Below are 27,870 nucleotides of genomic sequence, written 5' to 3' on the forward strand. Positions count from 1 at the left end.
TGCGGGTATTCACTCTCCCCACCCCCACCCATGTCTGTTTCACTTTGATTCGTCGAGGACGGTGAGGCCTACTTTGATCGACCGGCCGGCGACGATGGTTTTGTACGATCGAATACCGTTGACGTTGAAGGGAGAAAAAAAAACCTACGGGGATCCGGGGGGTGAGTGGATTGAGCACTTGAACTTGTGTTCACTGTAGCTGCTACATGCAAAGAACAAACAGAGAATGAAATTTGAAATGTCACACCGGCGTTGTTTTCGTTGTCGTTGTTGTGCAGTAACCTGATAGCGGTAGATAGCGTTGTCGTCGTCGTCGTGGTCATCGTTTTTGAATGCCGAAAAAGGAACAACCGAAATGGGTGGAAAGCCACCTTGCCTCCTATATATATATTTAGAACACACAGCCAAAGTTGGGTATAGGAGCGGCACTTTACCTAATTGATATTTCGATTTATTCGGTTTTTGGAACTTTGGTTCTTTTGTTTTCGTCCGTCCGTCAATCTGTCAAGGTGTTCGTGGTAGTAGGTCACGTGCTAGCATCGTCGGCAGTATTGGCACTTATTCCCAGTTCCAATGCAGGCTTTCACTTTGACACACAGTAGGAGAGAATTGTTTGTGATTTTCGAGAGAATGTCTCGCCGGTGTGGTGGTAGAATCTTATCAGCTCGGTTGTTTTTTTTTTTTTGGTAGAGCGTTGAGATAGCGTGGCTTCTTGACTCGCGAAGGTGCCTGGCCGTAGTAAACCAAGCACGAAATTGGATCCCCGCGATGGGGGAAGGTGCGGCCAGCGGAAGCACGGGAGGTGGAGGGATCTAATTCGATACGAAGCTATTTACGTGATTGTACTGGAGTGCCCCCTGAATGAGTGCGAGGGCATCTGTTTTTCCGTGTTTTCAAAAATTACCGTCCACGAGGATCCGGCTCATTCAGCAGTATTTGGATGACGTTAGACCGAAGTAGGCGGTTCGGTGCGTGGCGATGGAAATGCGGTGTGCATAGCGCGGTTCAATTCTCAAGTGGCAAATCGTGCTCCATCTAATCAAGAGACGCTAAATGATCATGAAGTGCGCGCTTTGCCCGTGAGCAAGAGAGAGACGGCCCGAGAGGTATCTACTGCCATCTGAGTGGACCGAAATTGTGCAAAATTTCGCCAGATAGGCGCAGTAAGGCCCCGGTTCTACTCGTCGAAGGGTCGCTCGACGGGCGAATGTGTGAAAGTGTCGCGGGTGTTTTTTTTCGCGAATGTGACAGCTCGCGGAACGAGTGATTTATCGGCGGTTTGTTTTCGTTGGCAACGCGGGCGGCGTCGACGGCGCCGGTATACTAGTGTAAACAAACCCATCAACTGTCAAAAGATTGAAGGGAGGAAAAGGGTTGAATCCGTTTGTGCAAAATGTTAAAATGCGCAAATCGTGCACGAAGTAATGATATCGTAGACAACCGGGAGTTGCGCAAACGGTCGGTGTGTCGTCTAGAGTGTCGCCAGCCGCGGTAGTGTTGGTGAGAGATAGAGAAGATTGTTTTGTTTTATTTGAGAATACCCGGTTCGAGGTACAATTTATATTGCACACATATGTTTTCGTAATTTAGCGGCGTCCCGCTCGCTCTATCGCGCTCGCTCACTTGTTCTACTCGGTGCTACTAGCAGTGTTCGCGTATCAATTGCGAATGGAGGTAACTTCTGCCGTCAGGAAAAACGGACAGTGGGCGCTGTCGGAGACGATTTACACATTGATAAAAACGGAAATCTTCGATTTGAGACACAACGATGAAGTGCACCTCGTGCGTCAGTAGCCAGCCGAGAAGCGACGACGACGACGAAGTGATAGCCAGTTCCACTAGAACCATGAACAAGATCGAAGAGGAATACCGTGTCGAGTCGCCACCCACACTTCCGGAACGTGCCTTGACCTCGAGGGGTCCTCCTTCGGTTTCTATCATCGAAGTTCCACCCGACTACCGGGGAGAATCTTCACGAGTCTACGACATCGCCCTGGATAAACAACACAGCCCCAGCCCAAGCAGCAGCTCGCACCATCAACGCCCTTTGGACGTCATTGCCGAGGAATCCAGCGATGTAAGTGATTCCGAAAACAGACCATCACCCCCAAAACCGGATCTCTGCTTCCCGCGACCGAAGGCACGCTTCAAAAAGGCCAAATCACGAAACCTGCTGAAGACACTGCTTCAACCGAAGCAGGAACAAACAACCTGCGTCCTCGTGGACGCCAAAATCGCCGAATCAGCCCCGGAGGAATACCGCAGTGTCTGCACAACGGAAGTCGTCCCCGAGGAAATCCTCGAGGTGGAGGTCATCGATCTCGGGTCGAATTCGAGCAGTTTAGCCGACCTGACCGACATTGAAGACCTTGACGAAGATCAATCGCCGGTATCTGAATCGCAACCCGCCCCGAATGACGTCGTGGAAGTTCAACGTGATCAAGATAAGATAAACAACAATGGCAAGATTGACAGCGGTGGCGCTAATGAGTTCCGCAAAACGTCTTCACCACCACCGCCGAATCGCGATGATAATGACAATGAAATCGATTTTCAATCGGATGCAACAACGTCTGAAACCGTGGAAATAGGAACGGTGGCGGAAATCGAGGAGGAACAAGAGCAAGTTTACAGCGAGGAAGACAACAACCATTACGCCGACGACGACGACGACGTCGGTGGCAACAATCGTGAGAGCAGAATTTTCACGCAGCCGCACGCAGTTATGCAGAATGATGATGACGATGACGGTGATGATACTAGTGACAGTCACGAAAATGATCGCAACAAGTCGGATTGGGAGTACGACGACGAACGCACCGGCACTAGTCTACTCGCGGGTGTTGATCGTGCTGGCGTCGTGACGCAGCATCGGAATGTCATCGAGGTGAAAGAGTGCATCGCTACGACCGAAGGCGACAAAAACGATTCAATCGATTGTTGTGTGACTCATCGTCCCAGCAGTAGTGATACGATCGAAGATCGACCGGTGATCGGGGATTCCGGTGGGGTTCATCCCAAAACAATCGAAATGACAGAAGAAACTGAGCAAGTGCCAAAACCGCCGCCTATTCCTTTGCGGCCGCCGCCGCCACCGCCGTCTGCCATTGCTGCGCCCACTGCGACGGCGGTGACAGTTGAACCATTGCCACCGCCCGCCGTGACTAATCTAGGTCGAGACGTCGTAAACGAAGACCTAGAAAGTGCTACCAGTGACGGTTCTACTGTGGCGTGCGAAAATGGTCAAATTCATAGTGGCAGTGATACTGGTGAAGCTGATTATTCAAATGCTGATCAGAATAGTGCGCAAGATAGTGTCGATGCAGTAGCGGTCGAGAGAGCCGCCGACGATAGTGAGTCAAGTGTTCTTTTGAAATTTCTACAAGATTCGCAGCGGCCACCGCCATCAGCGGAAGCCAGTGTGGAAAATCGTCCCACTTTCGTCGAAAAGCAGCAGCAAAATTTACCAGCGGTGACGACCAAAATAGAACGTGCGGTAAAAAGCGACCAGTTGAATTATGAAATCGTTCAAGATCATCGCGTGCTGAGGGAAGAAACTGTGACCACCGCTACCCGCACTGCTTCCTCAAGCTCCTCCACCGCTACTACAGGTGAGGTACTTCTACGGCGCCGGGGAAGTCAACCATCCGAATCCCAGGCCAAGGAACACTCGCCGGAACAGAGGGCCGCCCTGGTGCACGATCTACGCAACGAAATTAGCCGCATCAAGGACGCCGAGCTGCAGGAAGAGTTTCGCAAGCTCGAACTCGAAGCGGCTCGAATCGAAGAGGAACTCGGACAAATGGCTACCATGATGCCAAAGATGGCACATGCCACCGCTCCTCCCCCTTCAACGGAAAACCTCACCTACTACGTTTCCAAGCAGAACGACTTTGCGGTGGAACGAACGGCTGCACCACGCAACAAGCCACCGCCACCTGTTGCAGCTGCACCGAAACCTTCCTCCAACAGTGTTGCCAAATCCTCCTCCAACGATCAGCTCTACAGCGAATGGCAGCAAAAGATGGAAGAACGTGAAACACGCCGCCTGCACAAAGTAATCAATGTTACCAAAACTTCCAACGAACCCTCCTCGGAACCCATCCCGCTTCCTCCACCCCCACAAACGACTTCGACCCCACCGGAAGACCCCACCCTCGAAGACGAGTATCTGAGAAAAGTCAAAGATCGCCGCCGGAAGTTTACCATCCCAGGTAGCGACGGTGGCAGTAGCGATTATGACGATAGTCCTTCAGCTCCGAACAGCACCCCGGCGACGCCGATTGCCAGTCGGAAACCGATTCCCAAACATATCGAGGCGGAGTTTGCCAACTTTGCCGAAATTCGCAAACGGCAACAGGACGAGGAGAAGAAGGAGGAGGAGCTTCGCAAAAGGCAGCAACAACACAACGACGTGGACGACGCGATGAACAACATGAAGAACAAAGCTGGTGAGTCATCGTCCAATGGAGCGATCGACCGGCGGCCACCGGGGCTGCTGGTGCTGGCCAGCGCCATTGGGATCGTTGTTTGGAGTGTTTGTCGTGTGTTGTTTGGAAGGAAATGATATTATTTTTTAACATGATCTTTTTTTTTTCTTCTGTGTATGTTGATTGTATAAGTGTTATTTGATTTTAATTTTGGTTTTAATATGATTACTGTTTAACACTAGTCCGTTTATGTATAAAGAGTTACTACATGACCAAAGAGAGGGAAATCATTCCCGCGAGATGGGAGAAGATTGTGAAGTGCAATAATTGTTATTTGTTGATAATCCTGATAATAAAAGTTAAACGTTTACAGTTATGAAAAATGCTCATTCCAGATGTCCGTGGATCAGTCTTTCTCTTTGTGCTTGTTTTTGTTTTTATTTTGGATATTATTTAGGTATAGAAAGAGGGGAAACCAAGTTCCAAGTATAAGAAATATCCGTATTACAAACATGGCTTGAAAATCATTATTTGAGGCTATCCACATACACAGTTTGACGGCTAGTTCTGGTCAGTACACGAAATTACGTGCAATTGCTTTCCTTCGTTGTATTCTGGGACGCCCTTCACTCAGTTAATTTAGGCACCGTTTCCGCAATTTTGCTTAAACAATCGAGAGGTTCCTCAACAATCAATAGAAACTAACGATTTTAAATTGGCTCATTACTTGACTAGCCCATTGGTCCCAAAAACATCTATAAGCGTACTCCATTCCCGTACTAGAATCTGTATTTGTTTTGATTCACCCTACAAATTTGACAGAGCTTAATGAGGGGTTCGTGGATTTTCCGACGTTTCGAGGGGTGCTACAATTAGCTTGCCGAAGATTGAGCATGTTTCAACGGAACTCCCTGGTCTAAGTTTTAGCAACCGGTGGAAACTAACGATTTAAAATTGGCTCACAACTTGACTAGCCTATTGGTCCCAAGTACATCTATAAGCATTCCCCATTCTAGTCGAAATTCTAGTACTACAGTATGTTTGTTTTGATTCGCTATGAAAGTTTGACAGATCAAAGGAGGGGTTCGTGGATTTTCCTATGTTTCGAGGGGTGCATCGAACCGAAGATAGCACCAGAGCTGAGCCAAAAAGTTGAGCACGTTTTTTCGGGACCTTCTGGTCTTAGAGTTACCTCTATGGTTTTAGTCTATGCTATAACCATTGAAGCTTTCAATTCTTCATGCCTCACGGGACAACGCTAAACTTTGCTTAGCAATCGCATTCTGTTACTTTCTCGGTAATATTAAAACTTAGAGGTAGTCCGATGAGCGCTATTGGTTTTCACTGACCTCAGGTCTAGATTGAAACACGCATCGATTTTCTCCTTCCGAATCCAAAAAAAAATGAAGATGAAAACAAAACATTTATCGATACATTAAATGGTTGGTTCTATGAAACCAGACCAAATCTTTACTGGGATCCTTCAGAAATCCCTCTAAGATTCTCCAGAATCACTTCTGGGAATCTTCGGAATCTCTCCGGAATGCCTACTGAGACTTGCTGAAGCTCCTCTTGGGACTATCCAGATTACCACTCAAGATTCTCCCAAATTCCTTGGAATCTTTCCTGGGAATATTGAAAAACACTTCTCTTGACTGTCACTTAGAGTTCTCTGGAATTCCTTTAGGGATAATTAATATCTGGGATCCATTTCAGGATTCTTAAGATTTCTTTCTTGGGAATGATTAGAATCTCTCCAAGGGCTTCCTAAATTCTTCTAAGGATTATCTGGAACTGTTTTTCAGGATTCTCTAGAGACTCTATCAATATCTCTGCGATTGATTGGAATTTTTCCTGGGATCAGTTTTTGAAAATAATTAAATATTTTTGAGGATGTTTAGAAATATTCGATGATATTTTCAAATATATCTAAGCAGTCATGTCCCTTGGATTCGACGGAATCCCGTCTGGAAATTCCAGTTTGGTCTGGAATTTCTCTTGGAAATTATCCATTGCTTATCTCCGCAATCCCCACCTAACAAACAATTTGAGTTGATCAACAGCTGAATAAGCCATTTTTTAGCTGAAGAAGCTTATTTCTGGCTGAATAAGCTCTTATTCAACATTCAATGTTTGTTGGGCAGCTCATAGCAAAAACAAATGGAATTTCCCTAACTAACATGAAATTTTGCTTAATTGTTTGTTATGATCATTCATTTGAGTGACGATTCAGCCATTTTGAATCTCGCAAAAAAACTCCAATTTAAGGTACTCAAAACTTTTAACAAATCATAACTCCAAACCGTCATTTTTAATAGAAATGACGTCATTTTTCAGAAAAATAATAGCTTTTCAGGAAAAAATTACACAGTAAAAAAATCTTATAATTTTGGGTAAAAAATCCAAAAAGTGCCTAAAACTTAAATAACAAAAAATAACCTTTTCATTATGTTTTGAATGTATTTCTTTGAAAAGCTTAGGAAAATGCTATTTTCGGAGAAAATTTCAAGTTGGACACCTAAAAATTAACAACGTTTTCATTTGATAATATTTTTAGTATAATTATTGTTTGCCCAAGAAACCGAATTTAAAAGTATAAACAATGGTTTTGTATTCAACCTTTTAAAGAAATTGATTCAGTAATCACGCCAACTTTTGTAACACGAGCATTCACGCGTTGTACTTTGTCCGATCCTGCTCGGAAGGTCTCGTAATGCTGTCCACACAGACGGTTACAGTCTTGGACAAATTTGTTCAGTAGGTCAAGGACTTTTGATTGGTGGACAGAAGTTCTGAATATCCTCACTACGCGGCGCTAGTATGCAAGTGAATATCCTGAATATGATATATATTGGGATCCTGGTTATTTAGAAGGTTACAGTCTTCGGAAAATATGTTGAATTTTGGTTGATGGACAGAAGTTAAAAAAAATTCTCACTACGTGGCGCTAGTGTGTAAGTTAGTTTCCTGAATATGCTATATCTTGGGATCCACGGCCAGGGGTTGAAACAGTTGACGTTTTTTACTACACTCGCTTCGTTGTCGTGCGCGACAGTCTGTTTGTATTCGAACACTCATGCTCTACCGACGTCTCTCTCACACAACACGAGCGGTAGAATAACATTCGAGCTAAAAGAAAATTATCAAAATAGCTATCATATGACATGTGTGATTTCGTTGCAATTCCTCAATTTGGTGTAAATCAAACCATTTCTGATCAGAAATATTATTACTAGGACATCTTTGCATGCTGTTTTCAGAATTCACACAAGCACACCATCAGCAGCTCTTAATATGAGAAAAACTAAAATACATACATTCGTGACGGTCTTCGGCGACAGTGTCGTATGACAGAGCCTGTCATACGACATTTTAGTTTGGTACTGTACTATGATAGCTTGTTTTGCAAGTGTCGGAGGCAAAGGCAGTCAATTATCACAGAAAATGTGTCGACTACCGTGACCGCTTACAAGACTGTCCACGGCATATAAAGGGTTACAGTCTCTGGCAAATTTGTTCAATAGGTCAACGACTTTTGATTGGTGGACAAGAGTTCTGAATTTTCTCACTACGCTGCGCTAGTGTGCAAGTGGTTTTCCTGGAAATGCTATATCTTGGGATCCTGGTCATATAGAAGGTTACAGTCTTCAACAAAGTTATTCGGCTTTTTGATAGGTGCACAAAAGTTAATCTCACTGCATGGTGCTAATGTGAGTAAGAATTTCCTGAATCTGCTATATCTTGGCATTCAGGCTAGAGATGAGCGATCCGCTCCCGGGCTGTTCTATAGACCCGATTCTCTAAAGTGAGCTGATGAAATGCGGTTCATTTTTTAGGAACCGCCGCTCATCAGCTCACTGATATCACAAGTCTAAACCATACATTCCATCACTCATAGCGGAACTTTTAAAAAAGGACACATTACTCCACTAACGCATTGAACAGTTACCGCGTAAACCAAGACGCGCGCGTAATACAACATGTGCCTACTGATCGACAGCACCAACGGTAAAAGCAAACTGCCAAGCGACTTTTTGGGAGAGAGCGAAATATGTACATGTGCTACACGATCTTAATTTTCTACTGGTATTATCCAATTTATTTATGTACCCGGCCCTTATTGCTGATGTTATTCCTCCAGCATATGTGCCCTCACCTCTCCTCCCATCATTCTCTGGGGGAGCGGAAGATCCGCACAAAAGCAAACAACCGAAAAGCGAAATGCAGCTCTCCAGCTTATCAGCTCAGCTCCGGATCCGAATCATCGACTCGAATGATTCACTGGGAGCTGATTAGGATGACAACTCTCGGACCCGTCCAGCTCTCGGACCCGACCAGCTCTTCGGATCTTTTTTTCTCACTCCATTCTTCACGATTCAGCTTCGGATCCGTATCTGAGCTGATGCCGAGAATAGTGAGAGAAATTCTGCTGGAGAATTAACATCAGAAATAAAATTTGAATTTAGACTGGAGTGCATAGCTTGAGAAAAGGCGTAGCATCGTGTGCCACGTTGTCAATCATATCATCGCGTGTGACATAGGTGTAGCTCTCTCGCATACATTTTTTTACTGCTATGTTGTTGGCACATTTTGCGCGCATTTTGGTTTACGCGATGGTTGATCAGTTGTTGTGTTAGTAGCGTTTTCCATTGAAAAGTAAAGCCATGTTGTAAGGTACGGATTTATTGGTTTAGACTACTTTTACGATTTTATGCAGTTTTAAGCACTAAAACCACTAATTAATTTTCCGATTTTGAAATGGTGTCATAATTTCTATAATTTCAATGTAAGCTGAAGAGCTGTTCAAAAGAATTGGCTCCCTTTAGTGAGCTGGATGGGTTTTATCCATTCAGCCAGATGAGCTGTTTTGCCCACCTCTAATTCAGGCCATATAAAAGGTTTCTGTCTTAGGCAAATGTTATCAGTAGGCCAAGAACCTTCTATAACTTTGACTATATGTTTTGTATTACTTCTGCGTGAAGTCAACGATTTACATAGTTTAAGATGCTAATTTCAAAAAACAGACTAAAGTGGTAATTTTTGTACGATAGATGAGGAGATGAATGTATAGAGTTGATAGTTCCGTTAGAGTACGGCAGTGTGAAAATTGTATATAGAGAGTAGAAAGCGAACAAGGACACTTTTTAGGAAGGTACAAATCGGTTTTGATCATCTCTCTTTACCAAACTCCCCAGTTGGAGAGGGATGGTGTGGGGTATTCCCCCCCGCCACCATTTAGTATCTTCAACTACCAACCTTCTATAAGCCAAAGATCCCTAGATATAGCTTATTAGGAACGTAGTGAGCAAATTCTGAACTTCAGTCAATAGTCCTTGACTTACTGAACAAATTGGCCGAAGTTTGTAACCTTCTATGTGGCCTGGATTCCAAAATATAGCATATTCAGGAGATTAACTTCCACACTAGCACTGCGTAGTGAGAAAATTCTGAACTTTTGTCCCCCAATAAAAAGTCCATGATCTAGTGAACAAATTTGCCGAAGACGAAAACCTCCTATATAGCAGCTATCTCAAGATATAGCATGATCAGGAAATTAGCTTGCACACTAGCACTGCGTAGTTGGAAAATTCTGAACTTCTGTACAACTATCAAAAGTCCTTGACCCACTGAACAACTTTGCTCAAGAACGAAACCTTTTGTATGGGCAGGATCAGGAGATATTCCATCTTGGAACCAATTATGGCAACCTCCGCATACGATGCGTTCCATTTACGCGGACTTGATTTACAATGTTCTATTTTACCGCGCTATTAAGGGTATTACTGAAATCAAATCTACTGTAATGTGGAATACACGATGGTTTGACATCGATAGGTGATTTTGCAATAAAATGGTAACGGTAAACCCACATGTGTTGTTCAAAGCTCAGCAAACTTTCTAGAACTTCATAAAATTTTGAAGAAATTTAGCGAATTTCAGTGAACTTCGTAAAACTGTTGGGACTTTGTAGATGTTCAGGGGACATCAATGAAGTTCAGTTAATTTATAAGAAATTCGACAAACGTCGTAGAAATTCAGGGCACTTTGTAAAAATTCGGGAAAACTTCGTAAAAGTTAGAACATTGTACAAGTTTGAGGAACTTAGATGACGATAAGAAAACTTTTTTTCGTATCAGTAAGTTTCATAAAAGTTCCTAGACCTGCATTTAATTTCAGGGTGCTTCGATTTAATTTAAATCAATTTCAGAGAATTCCGTAGAAGGTTCAGGATACTTTGTAGAACTTCAGGTTTTTTTTTTTCTTTATTAAGGAGATGTTAAGCCGTAGGCTAGTTCATCTCCGTAAAGGGTGGGAAGCCTTAGAAAGAGGTTCCCCAGCCACATCGCATAACACGTGCTCCACCGTCGAAGGAATATGGCAGAATTCACAGGTCTTCCTGAAGGGTCTTCCGCTGAAATCCCGTGAGATTAGGGAGTTTCCTGACCGGAGTCTGGAAAAAAATTCCTCTGATCTCGCAGGTTTGCAAGGTCCGTCTACTTTCCGATGTCGCCTTTAATTTTTCTAATAAACGGAAGTCTGGCACTGGCCCATTCCGTTGCCCACGCTGTCCGCACTGTGCAAGTGATCCATCTCTTGACGTCCTGCAACGGTACCTTGTGCGAGAACTGAGGACCCGATGGGCCTGACCCGACTAGGTTGTCCGCCTCGATGTTCCCTGGGATCCCGCAGTGTCCGGGAATCCATGCGTAGGTAGTGTTTGGTGGCGCAACCTTCAAGATGTCCTGGATCCAGGTGTGGACCGGAACCTCCGACGAAAGGGCCTGAATAACACCGCAGCAACGGTGACGGCATGAATAATAGTCGCTGCTTCTGCCGAGAACACCGAACATTGTTTTGGCAGACTCCAGCTCTCGATCTTGACCCATCCGTGTAACGATGCATGTAGTTTGGGTACAATCCGGTCATCTCTGCTACCGATCTCCTAAGGGCTACGGAATTTTCCCCGGCTCTGAACTTCTCCTTTATCCGGCTGGCGATGTTTGGTGCGGGAGATTGTCAACTCTTATCTTAGCCACTGGGGGGAGCACTGCGTTGGCGATTGTACGAAGAACTCTGTTCCCCTCGCTAAAGAGGCAGATTCTGTCGTTTCCGGCGGGATTTGCTGAAAATGCAGCGGCTTTGTTGGCAATGGCTGCGTAGATGTGTAAGACTTCAGGAAACTTCGCTGAAAATCAACAAAATCCTATAAACCCCAGGGAACTTCGGAGCAGTGCAGCAAACTTCATAGTAGTTCAGTGAACATTGTAGAAGTCGAGCGAATTACGTAGCAATTTCGAAGAACATTTCGTAAGTCGATATTCTTTCATGATAGCAGGTTTGTCATAAATTATTCCAAAGACCTTCAAAGATCTTATGAAAGTCCTCTGAATATTTTTCCAAGACTTCAAACTGATCAGGCATTATTTTAAAGATCTAGAACTATTCATCCATTTTAATGACGTCTCTCAGATATTGTTTCATGATAGCAGTTCACTTATAATTTTTACCTGAAACATTCAGGTTAGAAAGCTCTTAATAAGATTCTCTGGATATTTTTAGGAGACTTCAGGATGATCAGGCATTATTCTCAAGATTTAGAACCGTTCAACAATTCAAATCACGTCGACACCAGACTGCTAAAAAATGATTTCATAGACCTTCAGGGCTTCAAAGATCTTAATAAGAAACTCTGAATATTTTTCAATGACTTCACGTTGATCAGGCATAATTTTGTAGATATGTTAAACTGTATAACAATTCAAATCAATCTGCATTTGATCATCATCTACTGGTACTGAGAAGCTAGAGTTGTACAGGCATGCTTACGTTCCGGTAAAGGGCAACGGATTGGAAGCTATGTGACATTGACCAAATATTTGACAGATGGTACACTAGGGTGTTTCATTTTGAAAAAAAGTGATGAATTTTTGATAGGCCACCCTCCAGTTCGATTCATAGCCCCAAAATATGAACCTGTGCAAAAAATGGTAAAGATTGATGAAGGTTTAGAGGTCGCGCCAATGATTTGGATTTTGTATGGAGATTTTGGTGAATTAGTATGGGAAATTATTGATTTTCGTTTACATTGCTCTAACTTTGGTTGTAGTTGTCCAAACGTTGAAAAAAAAAAAATATGTGGTTGTCATGACAATGATCAACAAGCCTGTTGTTGTTGCGATGAAATTGGCGTTGTTGCCTTGTACATATTCATCTGTCAATTTACCCTATTTTGCCATTTTTTCACATTTTTATAATTCTTGATACGCTGCAAAACTGAGCGTAGCAACTGTAGGCTTTTTGTTTATTGCCATAGCAATAACATACTAAATTTTTTCGACATTTGGACAAGTAGAAGCAAAGTTATAGCGATATAAGCGATTTTTTAAATTCTTCCATAGTAATTCCCATACAAATTTCAAATCATTGGCGCGACCTCTAAACCTTCATCAATCTTTACCAATTTTTGCACAGGTTCATATTTTGGGGCTATGAATCGAACTGGAGGGTGGCCCATCAGAAATTCATCACTTTTTTCAGAATGAAGCACCCTAATGGTACACCGTAGTATAATTGCCAATGCATCCGTGTACTGAACGGAATTTGTGGGTTATAATCCCACCGCTTACCGTAAATTGTATGGTAAATTTACTCATACACACACGTGTCCTCATGAAATAAGGTAGATGTACCAGTTATGGCTAAACGTTCCTATTATGGTGGGCTACAATTATGGCCTATGGAAATCCCACGTATCGCCATAATTCGTACATCATCGAAGCCTTCAGAAAAAATTAAATCATTTTCTTCTTTCCTCGCATTTCAAGCCTATTGCTTAACGCATATTAGCTTATTGCGTGCTCTCAACTTAGTGTGCTAGATGCTCTTCCACAGTTATTAATTGAGAGCTTTCAATGCCTGCCCCATTTTTGCATTAGTATAATTGGTGTGGCAAGTACAATCAGACTCTATGCCCAGGGAAGTCGAGAAATTTTTCAACCCGAAAAATTCCTAGACCGGACCGGAAATCAAACCCAGCCCCATGGTCTTGCTTTGTAGCTGCGCCTTTGCCAACTGAGCTAAGAGAGGCCCCCAATTCAAATCATGTATCTCTTCTGGATATTTTTACACGACTTCAGGATAGGCACTGAATTTCTCGGAAATTCTGTCCTGTTCAGAAAAATGCAGGGAACATTCGAGAAGTTCAAGGAAATTCCTGAAATTTCAACGATGATCTTATCAAATTTGACGGATCTACATTGAATTCTAGACAACCTTTCGAAAAGTTTACGGAACTTTGACGAAGTTCACGGTTCTTTTGAGTTGTGGATGGATCATCAGTGAAGCTTACAAAATGTACTTCCAAGAAGTGCACGGTACACTGAATATCAAGATTCATAGAATCATAGAATTCTAGGCAACCTTATAGAATCTGTGCTCTATTAACATCCGAAAATTTTACACAGAAGATCACAGAACATCAACAAGAAGAACTTGAGGACAATCCGTAGGACCAATGCATACCGCAAGCCATTTAATTGACCCCTCAAGGTGTTGTCGCTATCCGAGGAGGATGAAGTGCACGCAAGCGAGAATTCCCTACGAATTCGCAAATCGGTTTATTTTTGTATTTTTTGATTTAGTTGAAAATTTGCGGAAACGTTCCTTATGACCGACAACGCAATTTTGCAGCTTCATATCGCCATTTTGAATCCAGCCTTATTTTTGAAAAGGCAATAGATGACACTTTTTGTCCCCTAAAACATATCAACAACTAAAAAAAAATCCAAAAAATCCTTTAATGAGAAAAATTGTTTTTAAGACTTTATCTGAAATTTAAAAAAGGAAAGTTTTTTGGAGAACATATTTTTTTCAAATAGTCTCATCTATTACCTGCAATATTACCGAAGACACCAAACCGACCGAACAAACAGTTTTAGCGTAAACATTTTCTGAAGATAAGCTTGATATTTTTCTATCCGCCCTTTTCAAAAATGAGGCTGAATTCAAAATGGCGATATGAAGATGCAAAATGGCATTGTCGGTCATAAGAAACGTTTCTGCAAATTTTCAACCATATCAAAAAATATAAAAATAAACCGATTTGCGAATTTGTTGGGAATTGCTCAGAAGCAGCAAACAGCAATTTTATCCCCTAGGTGGATCGGAGAAACCGGTACTCATGAAATAATAACTCCCCATTCACCTACATTGAAGGAAATAAACTTGAGAATTTCATAAGGCTCTACTTATGAACGATACATTTGAATCTCAAAAGCCTGACTTATGATTGATTTTCGTCTAACATGAGGTTGCTCTTATACGGCTTTAACCATTTCAATTTCCCAAGCGTTGAAAGACGAGTGGTTCACAGACTGCTCCATTTTATTATTTTTTTGCTAACATTATTTTTCATAAGGCATTATAATTCACAACGATTTCTTGTGGCTAAAATTCATAAATGGTTCTTATGGAATACTTACGTTCTTTTGCCTCAGTGTACGTCACGTTCGGCATAGAATGTTATTTACGGTGCACGGATCGTTGGGACTGTCCGTTCACAGATTTTTATAAAATTTTAGGAAACCTTATCGAAACTTTGACTAATTAAAAGAAGTTTACCAGAGCTTTCAAAAGGGACACGAAACTTACGAGAAGTGCACGGAACATTCGGAAAATCATGGATCATCTTGGATTCATAGCGAGCCTTCTGAACTTTTTTGGAACTTCCGAGAAATTTTCCGAACCTCGAACCGAACTTCCACGTAACTGCTGAAACGTATATAATTTTCGATATGATCCAGGAATTCCAGATTCTGACGATTTTTGGTGAGCTTTGATGAGTAGCTCGTTCCACAGCAACATGACACTGGCTTTTATTTTCTATGTCGCAAGCAACATAATTGAAAGGGAAGTTATGGGTATTATTCTGACCGTCTTCTCGCCTCTGTCCCACGGATCGTCCTCAGGTTTGTTTATGGAACGGTTCTTGATAGGTAGAATCTAAACTCCTTTACTTTTGTGTGTGTAGAACGGATGCAAAGAAAAAACTTAACTGTCGTGTAAAATCTCCTCTCGTTTAATTTTTAGCTATAGTTGGCACAAACATCGAAAATGCTTAAAAACTCGTATACAATATTGCATATTTATACGATTTTGTGCATACATTAACATGAAATATTGTGTAAAATTGCACCCAATCTAGCGTTAACAGCTTGTGCGCTATATATCGCAGAAATTTAAATGAATTTTTGATACGCTGTGGGCCCTTTTCTAAAGGATGTCCCACATAAAATTGCATCACTGGAAAAACGCTGTAGAAAATTACCCATTGGGTATTTTCTCTTGAAAATGTGGGTAGAAGTAGTTTAGAGTGTATTGTTTACACTGTATTTTTTATCGCTGTCAGTTTTTCGAATGTTGGAAAAACATGGCGTCACCCGAAAATCAACCTCGCAAATTGATTTTGCGCAAGCACCTGGAAAATCATCAACTCTCGCATCGGGACATCGGAAAACAACTCGGAATCGTACAGTCAACGGTGAGTCGTGTGATTAAACGTTGCTACGAAACTCTAAGCATCGAACGGAAGGAGAAATGCGGTCATAATGGATGTTCTATTAGTGGTCAAGATCCCAAGCGTGTCGTGAAAGCGTTTAAGCGGAATCCCACTGCTTCGGTCAGGGATGTGGCCAAAAAGTTGAATCTGTCCAAGTCTTTCGTTAAGAGAGCCATGGACCGGGAGGGACTGCATACGTACAAAGTGCATAAGGTTCCAAATCGTGACGAACAGCAAAATACGGTGGGAAAGTCACGGGCTCGGAAACTGTACACCCAGATGCTGACGAATCCTCATTGTCTCATCATGGATGATGAGACTTACGTCGAGGTGGACTTCGGGCTGCTTCCGAGGCTACTGTTCTTCACCGCCCAGCACATGTTCCAGAGGAAGTAAGGAAGCAGAAACTTTCACAGTTTGCCAAGAAATACATGATTTGGCAAGCGATCTGCTCATGTGGCAATGCTCATGCGTTACGAAGCAATATTGTTCACCATAGCATAATTCCGACGATCTTTCAATGACTGAATGTTGATTAACAAGCACGAGCTTCATAAGATGGGAGAGAAAATTCTGTCCATCCCAATTTACGTAGTGCATATAATAATTAAAAATTTACTTTGGATTGACTCCATTCGTTCTTCATGCCTTTTCATATAAGGTGACCAAACAACCCAGCAATATTCTAATATTGGCCTCAGGTAACATAAAGTGTTTTAATTGTGTAAGGATCTTTAAAGTGGAAACCAAAACGCTTTATTAAATTAAGCATTTTGCTTGCTCTATGAATTATTGTGTCATAATGATCCACCAATTTTAATTTAGAATCAAGAATAATTCCTGAATCTCTTATTTTTTTCACAACTTTGAACAATTTGATTACCTAATGTAATACGAATATCTGGTTATTTTATCTCTAAAAATAGTTTCATGTCATCAGCATAAATAAACACTCTGAGATTTTTCAAAATAAGAGAGATATCGTTAACGTACAAAATGAAAAGAAGAGGTCCCAAATGCGAGCCCTGCGGAACTCCTGACGTCACTTGAATTGGGTTAGATTTCTTCTCGCTGAATCTTACAATTTGCTGACGGTCCGTTAAATATGACTTAATCCAGGTGAGGAGTTTCATCTCAATTCCCATTTTTTTTTTCTAATTTAAAAATCAACATTGGAATGTCAAGTCTATGGAACGATTTACTGAAGTCAGTGTAAAGAGCTTCTATTTGATTTTCTCTTGACCATCAGTTAATGAGTAATCAACAATTCCAGGAGGTCGATCTTTAAAAAAGCCGTGTTGTGCATTTTTATTCTAAGATTTATTTGACTGAAGATATTTTTATTTATGATTGATTCGAATAGTTTAGGAATGCACGAGATAATGACGATTCCACGATAATTTCGAGTATCAGATTTTTACCAGATTTATAAATGGGTATTGAAAACGATTTTTTCCATTCCTGAGGGAATGTTCCAGAGTCAAGTGACATATTGCACCGCTCGCTATTCATCACCGGAATCTATCTCCGTCCTCTCTTCAGCCCGGATTTATTCACGTCTCACACAACTGCACAACAGACTATCTTTGAGATATCTTCGAACGCCGATATCATCTTGGCAATGGGCGACTACAACCTTCCGTTTCTGAGTTGGACTTTCGACGAGGACGTGAACGGTTATTTACCATCAAACGCGTCCACTGAACAGGAACTGGCTCTCACGAAACCGATCCTCGCTAGCGGGCTAATCCAACTCAATTCACTGTCTAATTTTAATGGAAGACTGCTTGACGTAGCCTTCATCAGTGATCCGGATAACGTTAACCTTCTTGAGCCTCCGGTCCCTCTACTGGATATCGATCATCATCATAAGCCATTCATCTTACGACTTGATGCCGACTACAATCCGCCCATGATATCGGACTGTGATTCGTATCCACCTGAATTGGATTTCAGGCACTGCGATTTCGGCTCGTTGAATAATGAACTGTCCACTATCAATTGGCAACAGATTCTGGATGGTGTTTCTGTCAACGCTATTGCTGACCAATTCTACGACAATCTGTATGAAACACTCTATGCGCGAGTTCCCCTCCGGAGGCGTGTTACGAGGTTAACCTCAGTGCAACCCTGGTGGAGCCTTGAGCTACGTAATTTGCGGAACGTATTGCGTAAGTCGCGCAAATGCTAGTTCAGTACCAGAACCAACGAGAGCAAAAATACTCTCCGATTAATCGAAACGAGATACAACGGACTGTTGAAGTCTAGCTTTGGGGAGTACGTCCAGTGAACGCAAGCGAATCTCACAACGGTCTGGTAATCGTATTCCGGACATAGTTGAGTTTAACGGGATCGCTGCTAGCTCCCCTGTCGATGTTGCTAACTTGTTTGCGAGCTTCTTCCAATCAGTTAACAACACAAATTCACCACCTCTAAATCCTTCAAGTTTCGATTGCATCCACGAGTACAACCTGAATATCCCAACGTTGCGCTTCTCACCGGACGACGTTATGAAAGCCTTGAATGACCTCGATGTTTCTGAAGGCCCTGGGGTAGATGGTACTCCCCCATCTCTGCTCAAATATTGCGCACGCTCACTCGCTTCTCCGATCTCCTGCATATTCAACCGTTCGCTGAGCGAAAGATCATTTCCCAATGTTTGGAAGACAGCTTCAATTGTGCCAATCCATAAAGCGGGTAATCGAAACCGAGCTGAAAACTACCGTGGAATATCAATTCTCTGTTGCATTAGTAAGGTCTTTGAAACCTTAGTGCACAATGCTCTGTACAATGTGGTTCATCCTATAATATCGGAGTTCCAGCATGCGTTTGTCCAGCACCGCTCTACTAATACAAATTTGCTGTGCTACACTAATACTCTGTTTCGAGAGGTTGAAGCCCGGCGACAGGAGGACTCCATTTACATCGACTTTTCAAAAGCATTTGACACAGTACCACACGTGTACACTACCGATAAACTAAGAGCTATTGGATTCCCTACTTGGTTAGTTGATTGGATTCTCTCTTACTTGACCGACCGCCATTCCTTCGTTTCGATCAATTCTGCACGCTCGAAGGCCTTTGCAATTACTTCGGGAGTACCGCAAGGAAGTGTGCTCGGCCCAATGCTGTTTGTCCTTTTTGCCTTCAGATTTCTTCATTTAAGCAAATGTTCGCCGACGACCTGAAGATGTTCAGAGTCATAGCGACCGTACTCGACTGCCTCGCCCTGCAAAATGACATAAATGGGCTACTCCTATGGTGCCAAGAAAATGGTATGAGTGTCAACATAGGAAAATGCAAGGTGATATCGTTTTCCCGTCGGAGCACCACCCTTGAACCACCAATACACAATTGGATCCGTGTCATTAGAGCGTATTACCTCAATTTGTGATCTTGGTGTTACTATTGACTCGAACTTAATCTGTTAGACCTGTCAAAATATCTTGAACATAAATACTTCTAACACCAACTTTACTCGAAATGTCAGGAAAGCATGAAAAATATTCATAATCACGATCATTAACGACTGGGAGCAGAATACTCTCATCTGCTGAATCAAGAATGAAATCAGCATTCCGTTGATTGAAATCGCCATAGGTATGAGTTTTAAATTCAAGAGGAAATTGAGATACTATTTCTTCGGCTATTTGGAAGAATATTTCATAAGAAGTCTTACGAGCGGCGCCGGTGGTGTAGTGGTAAGCGTGATTACCTCTCACCCCAGCAGGCCTGGGTTCAATCCCAGTCGGTGCGGCCGGGATGTTCTGAGGCATAACATCTCTGATCACGCCTTCCTTCGGAAGGGAAGTAAAGCCGTTGGTCCCCTGTTCATGATGGGTCGATAGGTAGGGTCCAGGTGTGGGAGCTGCCTCCCTGGCGTCGGTTGCATTGGTGCTCAGCACGGAAAACAAGATCGACAGGAAACAAATCAAAGAAAAAAAAAGAAGTCTTTCAAGCATAAACTGGTGGAAAGTACACTGTGGCAAATATATGAGTTTCACCAGCTATATTTGATTTCACTCACACATGCTCAAATTCTTTAGATTTCGATGACACAATGATTTCCGAATTAAATTTTGATGAGATTGCGATAAGAACTCCACCACCTGACATTCTTTGAGTTAAAACTAAATCGCGATCATCTTTGAAAACAGTATAATCAACAATCAATACGAAACTAACGATTTTAAATTGGCTCACTACTTGACTAGCCTATTGGTCCCAAGAAAACGATTAACGTATCCCATTCTAGTCGAAATTCTAGTACTACGCAATGTTTGTTTTGATTCGCTATGAAAGTTTGACAGATAAAATGAGGGGTTATTGGTGTTTACTACACTTAAAAAAATTCACACGTTACCCTTATGTGTTTCACACTTTGATTTGCGCATTTTTTGCTAATCATTGCTAAACACATCCATTTCATGTGTGAATCTAATAATATAAATTATTCCCGAACACTATAAGTACAATTGTGATACACTTGGATTTCAAGCCTGTCACATTTTGTTATCGACAGTCTGACACTTAATCATCAAATTTCCTTCATTCAAAAGCATATTCTCGAACATATCTGACTCGTGTATCTTATTTTTTAAAATCGATCAAAACAATATTGCATTTCATTTAATGATTATTTTTCATTATTAATTCATAAAACATAAGAAGAAGAAAAAACACTGCAGCTCTCTCCAATCACGTCACTACACCAGGACCTAGGAACCCAAGGATACTGTATAAGACAGTTATGGAGATATAAAGTTTTTCAGCTTTTGATGTTATTCATAGTTATTAAATAGGATTTACTTACCATTCCTGATCAGTTTTCTGTTTTAAAGATGATCCAGCCAAAGGGCTGAAAATCTATCTAATGAAGCCAAAAATAAAGTTTTATTTCGGATAGAACTGACCAACTTCTTTACACCGGCTGACAAATTGATCGTTATTGGTAAAAGTAATTATTGTCAGTGAATTAAAGCGGAAATTAATATTGTGGGATACCTGTAAACTCTCGTAAGGGTCATAACTGTAGCAGCAACATACTTTTTTGACACTCGTCCTGCTATTGATGAGATCCATGTGCCATACACGTTAAATGCGATAGTAGTAAACAGTAGCGCAGATCCTTACTAAGATCCCATGAATTTCAATAACTAAACACACGAAATTATGGTGTGATTTGTTTTGATTTTACCGACAGGTGGGACATGTGATTTTTGAACATTGATCCTATGAAATGCGAATGAAATTCACATGATATCATGGCGACTGGCAATTAGCAAAATTCATATTTGAAAACACATGAATGGAACATGTGGATTTTTTTGAGTGTATGTTTCAAGGGGTGAATCGATTAGCTTGGGACCGAAGAGAGTACCAGAGCTGAGCCAAAAAGTTGGTATATGGTATAATCACTGCCAAAAATTTCCTCACTTTTAATGGAACAACTTGTTTCAGTTCCTGTTGTAACCGAAAAAAGAAGAGCTCAATATATTCTTATAAATTTCATTCATTTTTGATGCGCACTTCATGCGATTGAAATTCTGACAATAAACCAAAATTTCAGTAGAATGTGTTTCAGACGACATTTTTGGAAGATCATCAGATTCGACAATATTCAGCCGCATTCGGTTCGTCATGGTCTGCTACTACTACCCAAGTTGGAAGAAAACACGTATGTTGAACAAGGCTAACAATGGTTTGAAATTAAAATTTAGTGAAACAGCTTTCGAGAAGAAGGTCATAGATTTACCGAACGTTCAGCTGTACATGAAACGAAAAATAATTATTTTATTCATGGGCTTCACTTCTACATTTTTGCCAAAACATTAGCCTTATACATTCCATAAGACAAATCACATAGGTCCTATAAGAGTGCATAAACGGCATTTGGTACCATTTATACATTTCATTTAATACATGATTTTCATTAACTTTTTTCAAGGCGTCTGCTTATTAGTTGACTTGCACATTTTATGAATAATAAGCAGCGGCAGCGGAATTGAATGGAACTTACTAATCCTTCTCTCTTTCTTTATAATTTCCATTGGAAAAGTAATTGAAACAGCCTGATTTCCACCGAGTTAGAGTAAGTTGACTGGTATTCATAAGCATTTGGTGAGCAAATTTACATTCCGATACAACTGTTCAGATCGAATCTTGGAGATCGCACATAACCTTTCTAAACGTAAACTTTGGTCATGGTTTATCGAACTGCTTTATTTCTTTTCTAAATACAAAGTGCAGGATTGTTTTCACAACTTCACTCAGATGTAGTATTATTCTAAAGATAATGAACATAACGTCATTAACTTACCTTTTCCGACTTGAATATAACGTTCAGGCCATTTCCTAAATTGTAGACCTGTGTCAACATGTGTACTATTATGTTTATAGTTTAAAGGTGACTTATTTAAGCATATTAATTGGATAATAGACTAACGAGAATGACATATTTCTCCTGCATACGATTTCCCTCTCTTTGGTCACACTCTTGATAAGAAATCCATGTTAGTTGTAAGAAAATCACGAAAAAGCACTCATTCCAAATTCATTTGTCCCTGTGAAATGTATACATTTGGCTTGAATCACTATCAATCATAATCCCTGTCTGATTGTGTAACACTCGAATTGATGTTCAATCCAATGTTTTCTAGTCACCCGAAAAAGAAATGTGATATGTCACCGGCAGAAAGAATCAAATGATCCTACCGAAGATAAACAGAACAAAACAAAAAAACCAGGCACTGAATCCGAAAACCGAAACAACCAATAACAGTAATCAATTTTAAGCCCCATCTAATTACCAAAGCCATGCGAGCGCTGCAATATCGTCCAACAAAAAATACCACCGCCATTCGTGACATTTAACTTTGATCGAGTCCGACCCAAGCTCAATTATGATAATTATAATAATTGCTATTATTGCACCACCAGAATTACTCTATTTATACTTCCTATATCCATGATTGTGTAAAGGCTCTGCAATGTACACCCATATAGTCTAGCAACTGATCTAAAAATAAAACAACAGTTTGAATCGAGCAAAAACCAAAAAAAAAAAAAGGAAAACCAGCAAATGACTTCGATTTCGGTTTGCCCCTGCATGCATTCGAGTGTATTTTTTCTGGTTTTATTTATATATGGATGACATTAACAAAGTGAATTTTCCGCCCCTGTTTCCCTTGTATTTACCCGATGCTGCTATAATTCCGATTGTTTCCGATCCGTGGTTGTTTTTTTTTTTTTTGCTGCTGCTGCTGCTGCTGCTTTTGAACCTATTGTGACTGCAACTACTCTGCGGTCGTCATTATCAATCCACTAAATCCACCCCCCGATTCCAGTGTTCATTTTATCGCACTCAGCTACTACCTAAAAGCAACATGGTGCTTAGGATTTTCGCCATCATCAATGTGCCGTGACTTGTGTTGTTTTAATGGCTATTAAAAGTGTGTATATTTAGAGAGCAATTAATGACCTTTATCCTCATCTGAAACGTGTTTTGTGATGTACCAATCGTGTATTACACATCCTTTGAGTACTTTCTCGTTTGGTTAGGCTAATTGATGGGGGTTCATTATTGTGCGGAACACATGACAAATAGAGGCACATTGTTGATTTGAATGGAATAGAGATTGTATGATGGAGCGACATGGTGATTCATTTGGTGAGTTGCGCTGCATGAACTGTAGTGGAGCTGTAAGATTTAGGTACCGTCCCACAGTTGCCGGACGCCGGACAAAACCTGAAAAATGATATTTTTCATTTTCGATATTTTATATTCCTTGCTTTCTAATACATTGAATTCCTACTTTAACTTTTTTGTTGGAGATAAGTTATCATTATTATATTGACTCAAATCGCATTATCAGCTGCGTTGCTTCGTTATCTTCCTGCAACGCTGTACGAAAATGAAAAAAAGTTTGGATGTGTCCGCCTTCCTCGACCATGTTGGAAGTGGATGTGGTGAACCTGGTAGGAGTAAAAGGGCTCAGTAAGCCGTTGTATCTGTGCTGGATGGGAACTGTAGCAAGGATCGAGAAGGAATAGTAGCGTATTGAAATCACTATCTCAGGACGGAACGTCCAGTCACACTGTGGATTACCAGGAACTCCGTGAGGTGCATCGACATTTAAGGCAACCACCACTGCACAGAAACGCTGATGTCAGCAAGTTTTTGAGACAAATGTGTGGTATTTGGGAGACCTGCAAGTCCTATGAATTAGACCTTCAAATGCTCTGAAATGCCCTAAAAGTTGACCCAGAAACCTTCTGAGTAGTGCTGCACGGCGATATTGACAAAACAGATTTCGAGCCAAAAATGATCTTGAAGGGAAACCCGGTCACTGAAAAAGTAGTCAGTGACGAATGTGTGCAATTTTTGTAATTAGCAAAATTTGTAACTAAATTAAATAAACTAAATTAAGCGAAATAAATCCATGGAAGAGAACAAGCTTATTCGACCATACCTGCCTTGATAACAATAATGATACAATGAATGCATTAAGTTTTACTCTTTGCAATCAGTTGATTTTTTTTCAGCAATGTAAAAAGAAATGAGATTTTGACGAAGATTTATGTGAAGATCAATTCTTCCAGTGACATTGACAATTTTTTTTTTCAATATCGCTTGAAATCTTTGAATGACAACAACAAATCCCAGCACTACTTCTGTATAAGTATGTAGTTAACCTTCCAGATCCTTGCCAACCTTCCTGATATGTATATCTGGAATCTTTCAGATTTGTATGGACCTCCCAGGCAATGTCTTTTCTATACCAGACTTTTCATGAATCGTCCAGATTTTTTAAAATTTTATTTTGCCAACCTTAGCTCTACCGGTATGTATGTGGTTCCTCCACAAAGTTCAATTCTCTTAAAATTTGAGCTCATTTGGATGCGAACTCATACAGCACTGACCCTTTGAAGTAGCCATGGTAAAAAACACCGAACCATTTTCCACGGTTGGCAGTTTTACCTACAAACACACCACAAAGAGCATTGAGTTTTACACTCCGTACCAGTGCTCTATAACAAACACCAAACGTAGCGAACAAGACACTGGTGACAGTGCCCGTGTATAAAGGTCAGTGCTGAGATTTGTCATTGTCATTGACAGACTTTCGCGCGATATTGACAAAATTGTTCGTCACATAGTCACTGACAGACTTGATCCTCAAAAAAAACCTTCGTCAAAATCTCATTCATTTTTTTGTCAATGACAAAGATTCACCTGATAACAAAAAGTGTAATTTAGTACATTCTGTGTCACATTATTGTTATCCAAGTAGCTCAGGACGTAGATATTTGTTCACTAAAATGGATCCATGTAATTGTTTTGCTCAGGTCATTTAATTTTGTTACAAATTTAGGTAATAAACAAATCTGCACATGTTCGTCACTGACACCATTGTCATTGACAATTGACATGGTTTGCCTTGACTATGACTGTTAGCTAAAATGAGTGACCAAAGCAGAATTGTCAATATCACCGTGTACTGTCGAGATTTTGCAGCACTGATAAAGGTTGATTCCGTTCTGAGCGACATTCAACGCGCGAGGCGAAATTTTGCGAAGGTACGATAGTGAGAAAAGTACTAGTTGTCTTTCTCATGCCAACGCAAATTTTGCTCCGCTCCGCCAATGCACGCTCAGATCTGAATACACCATAATTTTTGCATCGGCGCCGGTGGTGTAGTGGTAAACGTGACTGCTTTCTCTCCCCAATGGATCTGGGTTCAATCCCAGCTGAGGTCGGTGGCAGTGTTGCCAGATATACCGATTTATCGGTATTTATACCGATTTCCAAACTAGATACCGATATACAGATAAGGTTCCTCAGAATACCGATTTTTAAATATTATACCGAATTATACCTTTTTTTTTAATAATCAAAATTATTATTGCCTGCCTGTGCTCGAATTTCGGAGAAAATTTTTGTGAGAGACTTGTATCTTTTTGAATACCTCATATTTTTTGAGCCTTCAATATTCTAAACAATCATCTCTAAAGATGCCTTATCTTTCGACTAATGTTTGCATTTCCTCACTTGACTACCCATCAATCGAGAAATAGTCGATGGCCCTTTCCGGTTATTCCTAGGGAATCGAGAAATATATTTTAAACATTATTTAACTTCCGGGAGTTTTTATTCATTTTTAAACTTCCTGAAGTTTCATCCAACTTTTCCTGGAATTTTCTTCCACCTTACCTTGGAAGCTTCTTCAGCCAGTTCTTTTACTTTCCCGGAGCGGATTTTATTGCGGATCCACACTAGCTGCAGGCACATTTAAGAAGTTCTGAAACTTCAGAAAAGTCCAGACTTTTGTGTAAGTTTTGATAAATTAAAGACGGTTTCATTAAATTCTTTAAAATTTGAAAACCCGGTAATTTCAGAACAGCGAACTCCAGTGAACTTAAGGAAACATCATAAACATTTTGGAAACTTCACAAGTCCAAAGATGTTCAGCGAAATTTAATGGTTTTCTGGAACTTTAGTGAAACTCAGAGAGCATCAGGACAGACCAATTAATTTCAATGAAATTGCTGAAATTATAAAAGAGTTCCGAGAAACTCAGGCAATTTCCGAAAACTTCAGCAATGTCAATGCAAATTTAGGAAACGTAAGGGAAGTTACATGAACATTAGATCATTGTGAGAACTTTTTATGGGAATTTCTATGCTTGTTAATGGTAGTGTCGATAACTTTAAAAAAATAAAAAAATGAATCGGGAAGATCAGAGAACTTCAATGCTGGTGTTACAATAAATTCAAGAAAATTGTGAGAACCCTTAAGAGATTTCGTAATCTTCAAGAAAGTCCAGAGACCTTCTAAGATTATAAGAGATATTCCGGTAGTCAGGGAAGTTCCGAGCGCTTCGAGGACGACCAGAGAACTCCTAAAACAGCCCCTAATTTTAGGAAAATTACAAGAACTTTTAAGGGATTTCAAGGAATTATGGAATACTTCAGAGAAATTTCGGAGTCTTCAGGGATGTTTTTTTGAATATCAGGAAAATTCTCTTCTCTTTCTTCCGGAATTATGTCCTTGTTTCTTTCGACTGTTCCGTAAGCGCTCGGGCTTCCGACTTTCTTCAGATGTTTCTTCCAATCCACCTTACGAAGTTTCTGCCAGCGTCTCCAGGAAGTTTATTTCGTTTTCTCAAGGAAGTTCAATTAATTCTCCCAGAAATTTCTTTCGTCTTCTTCTGGAAGTTTGACCATAAGTCAAAGGTTGTTTTGTTCGACTTCTATTGGAAGGTTCTTCCGAGCTTCTTCTGGCTTTCCCTGGAAATGGCTACTTCTGGTTTCCGAAACTTTTCTGGCTTCCTTTGGATGTGACACCCGATTTTTTTCCGATAGTTTATTTGAATTTTCGCCACAAGTTTCTCAATTCGTGTCTTGGGAGTTTCCCGGAGGTTTTTCCAGCTTTTCTTGAACTTCGTCCAGGAGAGCTTTTTTCGTCTTCTCTGGAAGTTTTTCAGCTCCATTCAGAAGCTAATTCAAACATTCCCCGGAGTTTTCTTCCGGAATTTTCCGATCATAGTTCAAAAGTTAAAATTTTGCTTTGATTAACGGCTTTCTCAGTCTTAAAACAATGCAACGACTACGATGCAATCTGCCCGAAATTTTGGCCATAGATTGTGGCTTTTTTCAAGGGAAAATATTGTTTGACGTTATTGTTAATAGTTTAGTCGTTGTTGTGACTGATTTTCCATATTTTGGTTTCATTTAATGATATTTAATTGAAAAAAAACACTACTTGGTCACAATTTTGATCACCACTTGAGGACAACGATAATTTTAAAAATTAAATTAAACGAATTAAAGAGTGTTTTAAGATTGAGAAAGCTTTCGAACAAAGCAATTCCCCTCAAATCC

At 40.8% G+C, this 27,870-nt stretch overlaps 1 protein-coding gene across 7 annotated transcripts in view; it reads left to right on the forward strand.

The window, feature by feature from the left end:
* CAP overlaps nt 1-27,870 on the forward strand; it is a 401,038-nt gene that overhangs the window by 114,182 nt on the left and 258,986 nt on the right. For 2 of the 7 annotated variants that reach the window (XM_065230338.1, XM_065230337.1), the window contains exon 1: nt 326-4,451. The exons of 1 other annotated variant lie outside the window; for it this stretch is intronic. In XM_065230338.1, the coding sequence (XP_065086410.1) occupies nt 1,769-4,451 (2,683 nt within the window). In that variant the 5' untranslated portion in view covers nt 326-1,768. Of the gene's footprint in view, nt 1-325; nt 4,452-27,870 lie in introns of those variants that run through there. 4 more of the 7 variants (XM_065230336.1, XM_065230339.1, XM_065230340.1 and 1 more) reach the window with 3 other exon arrangements.

The sequence above is a fragment of the Ochlerotatus camptorhynchus genome, unplaced genomic scaffold, assembly GCF_037179485.1.
Source record: "Ochlerotatus camptorhynchus isolate MF236.1 unplaced genomic scaffold, CSIRO-AGI_Acam_v1.1 ptg000330l, whole genome shotgun sequence".
NCBI classification, from domain to species: Eukaryota; Metazoa; Arthropoda; class Insecta; order Diptera; family Culicidae; genus Ochlerotatus; species Ochlerotatus camptorhynchus.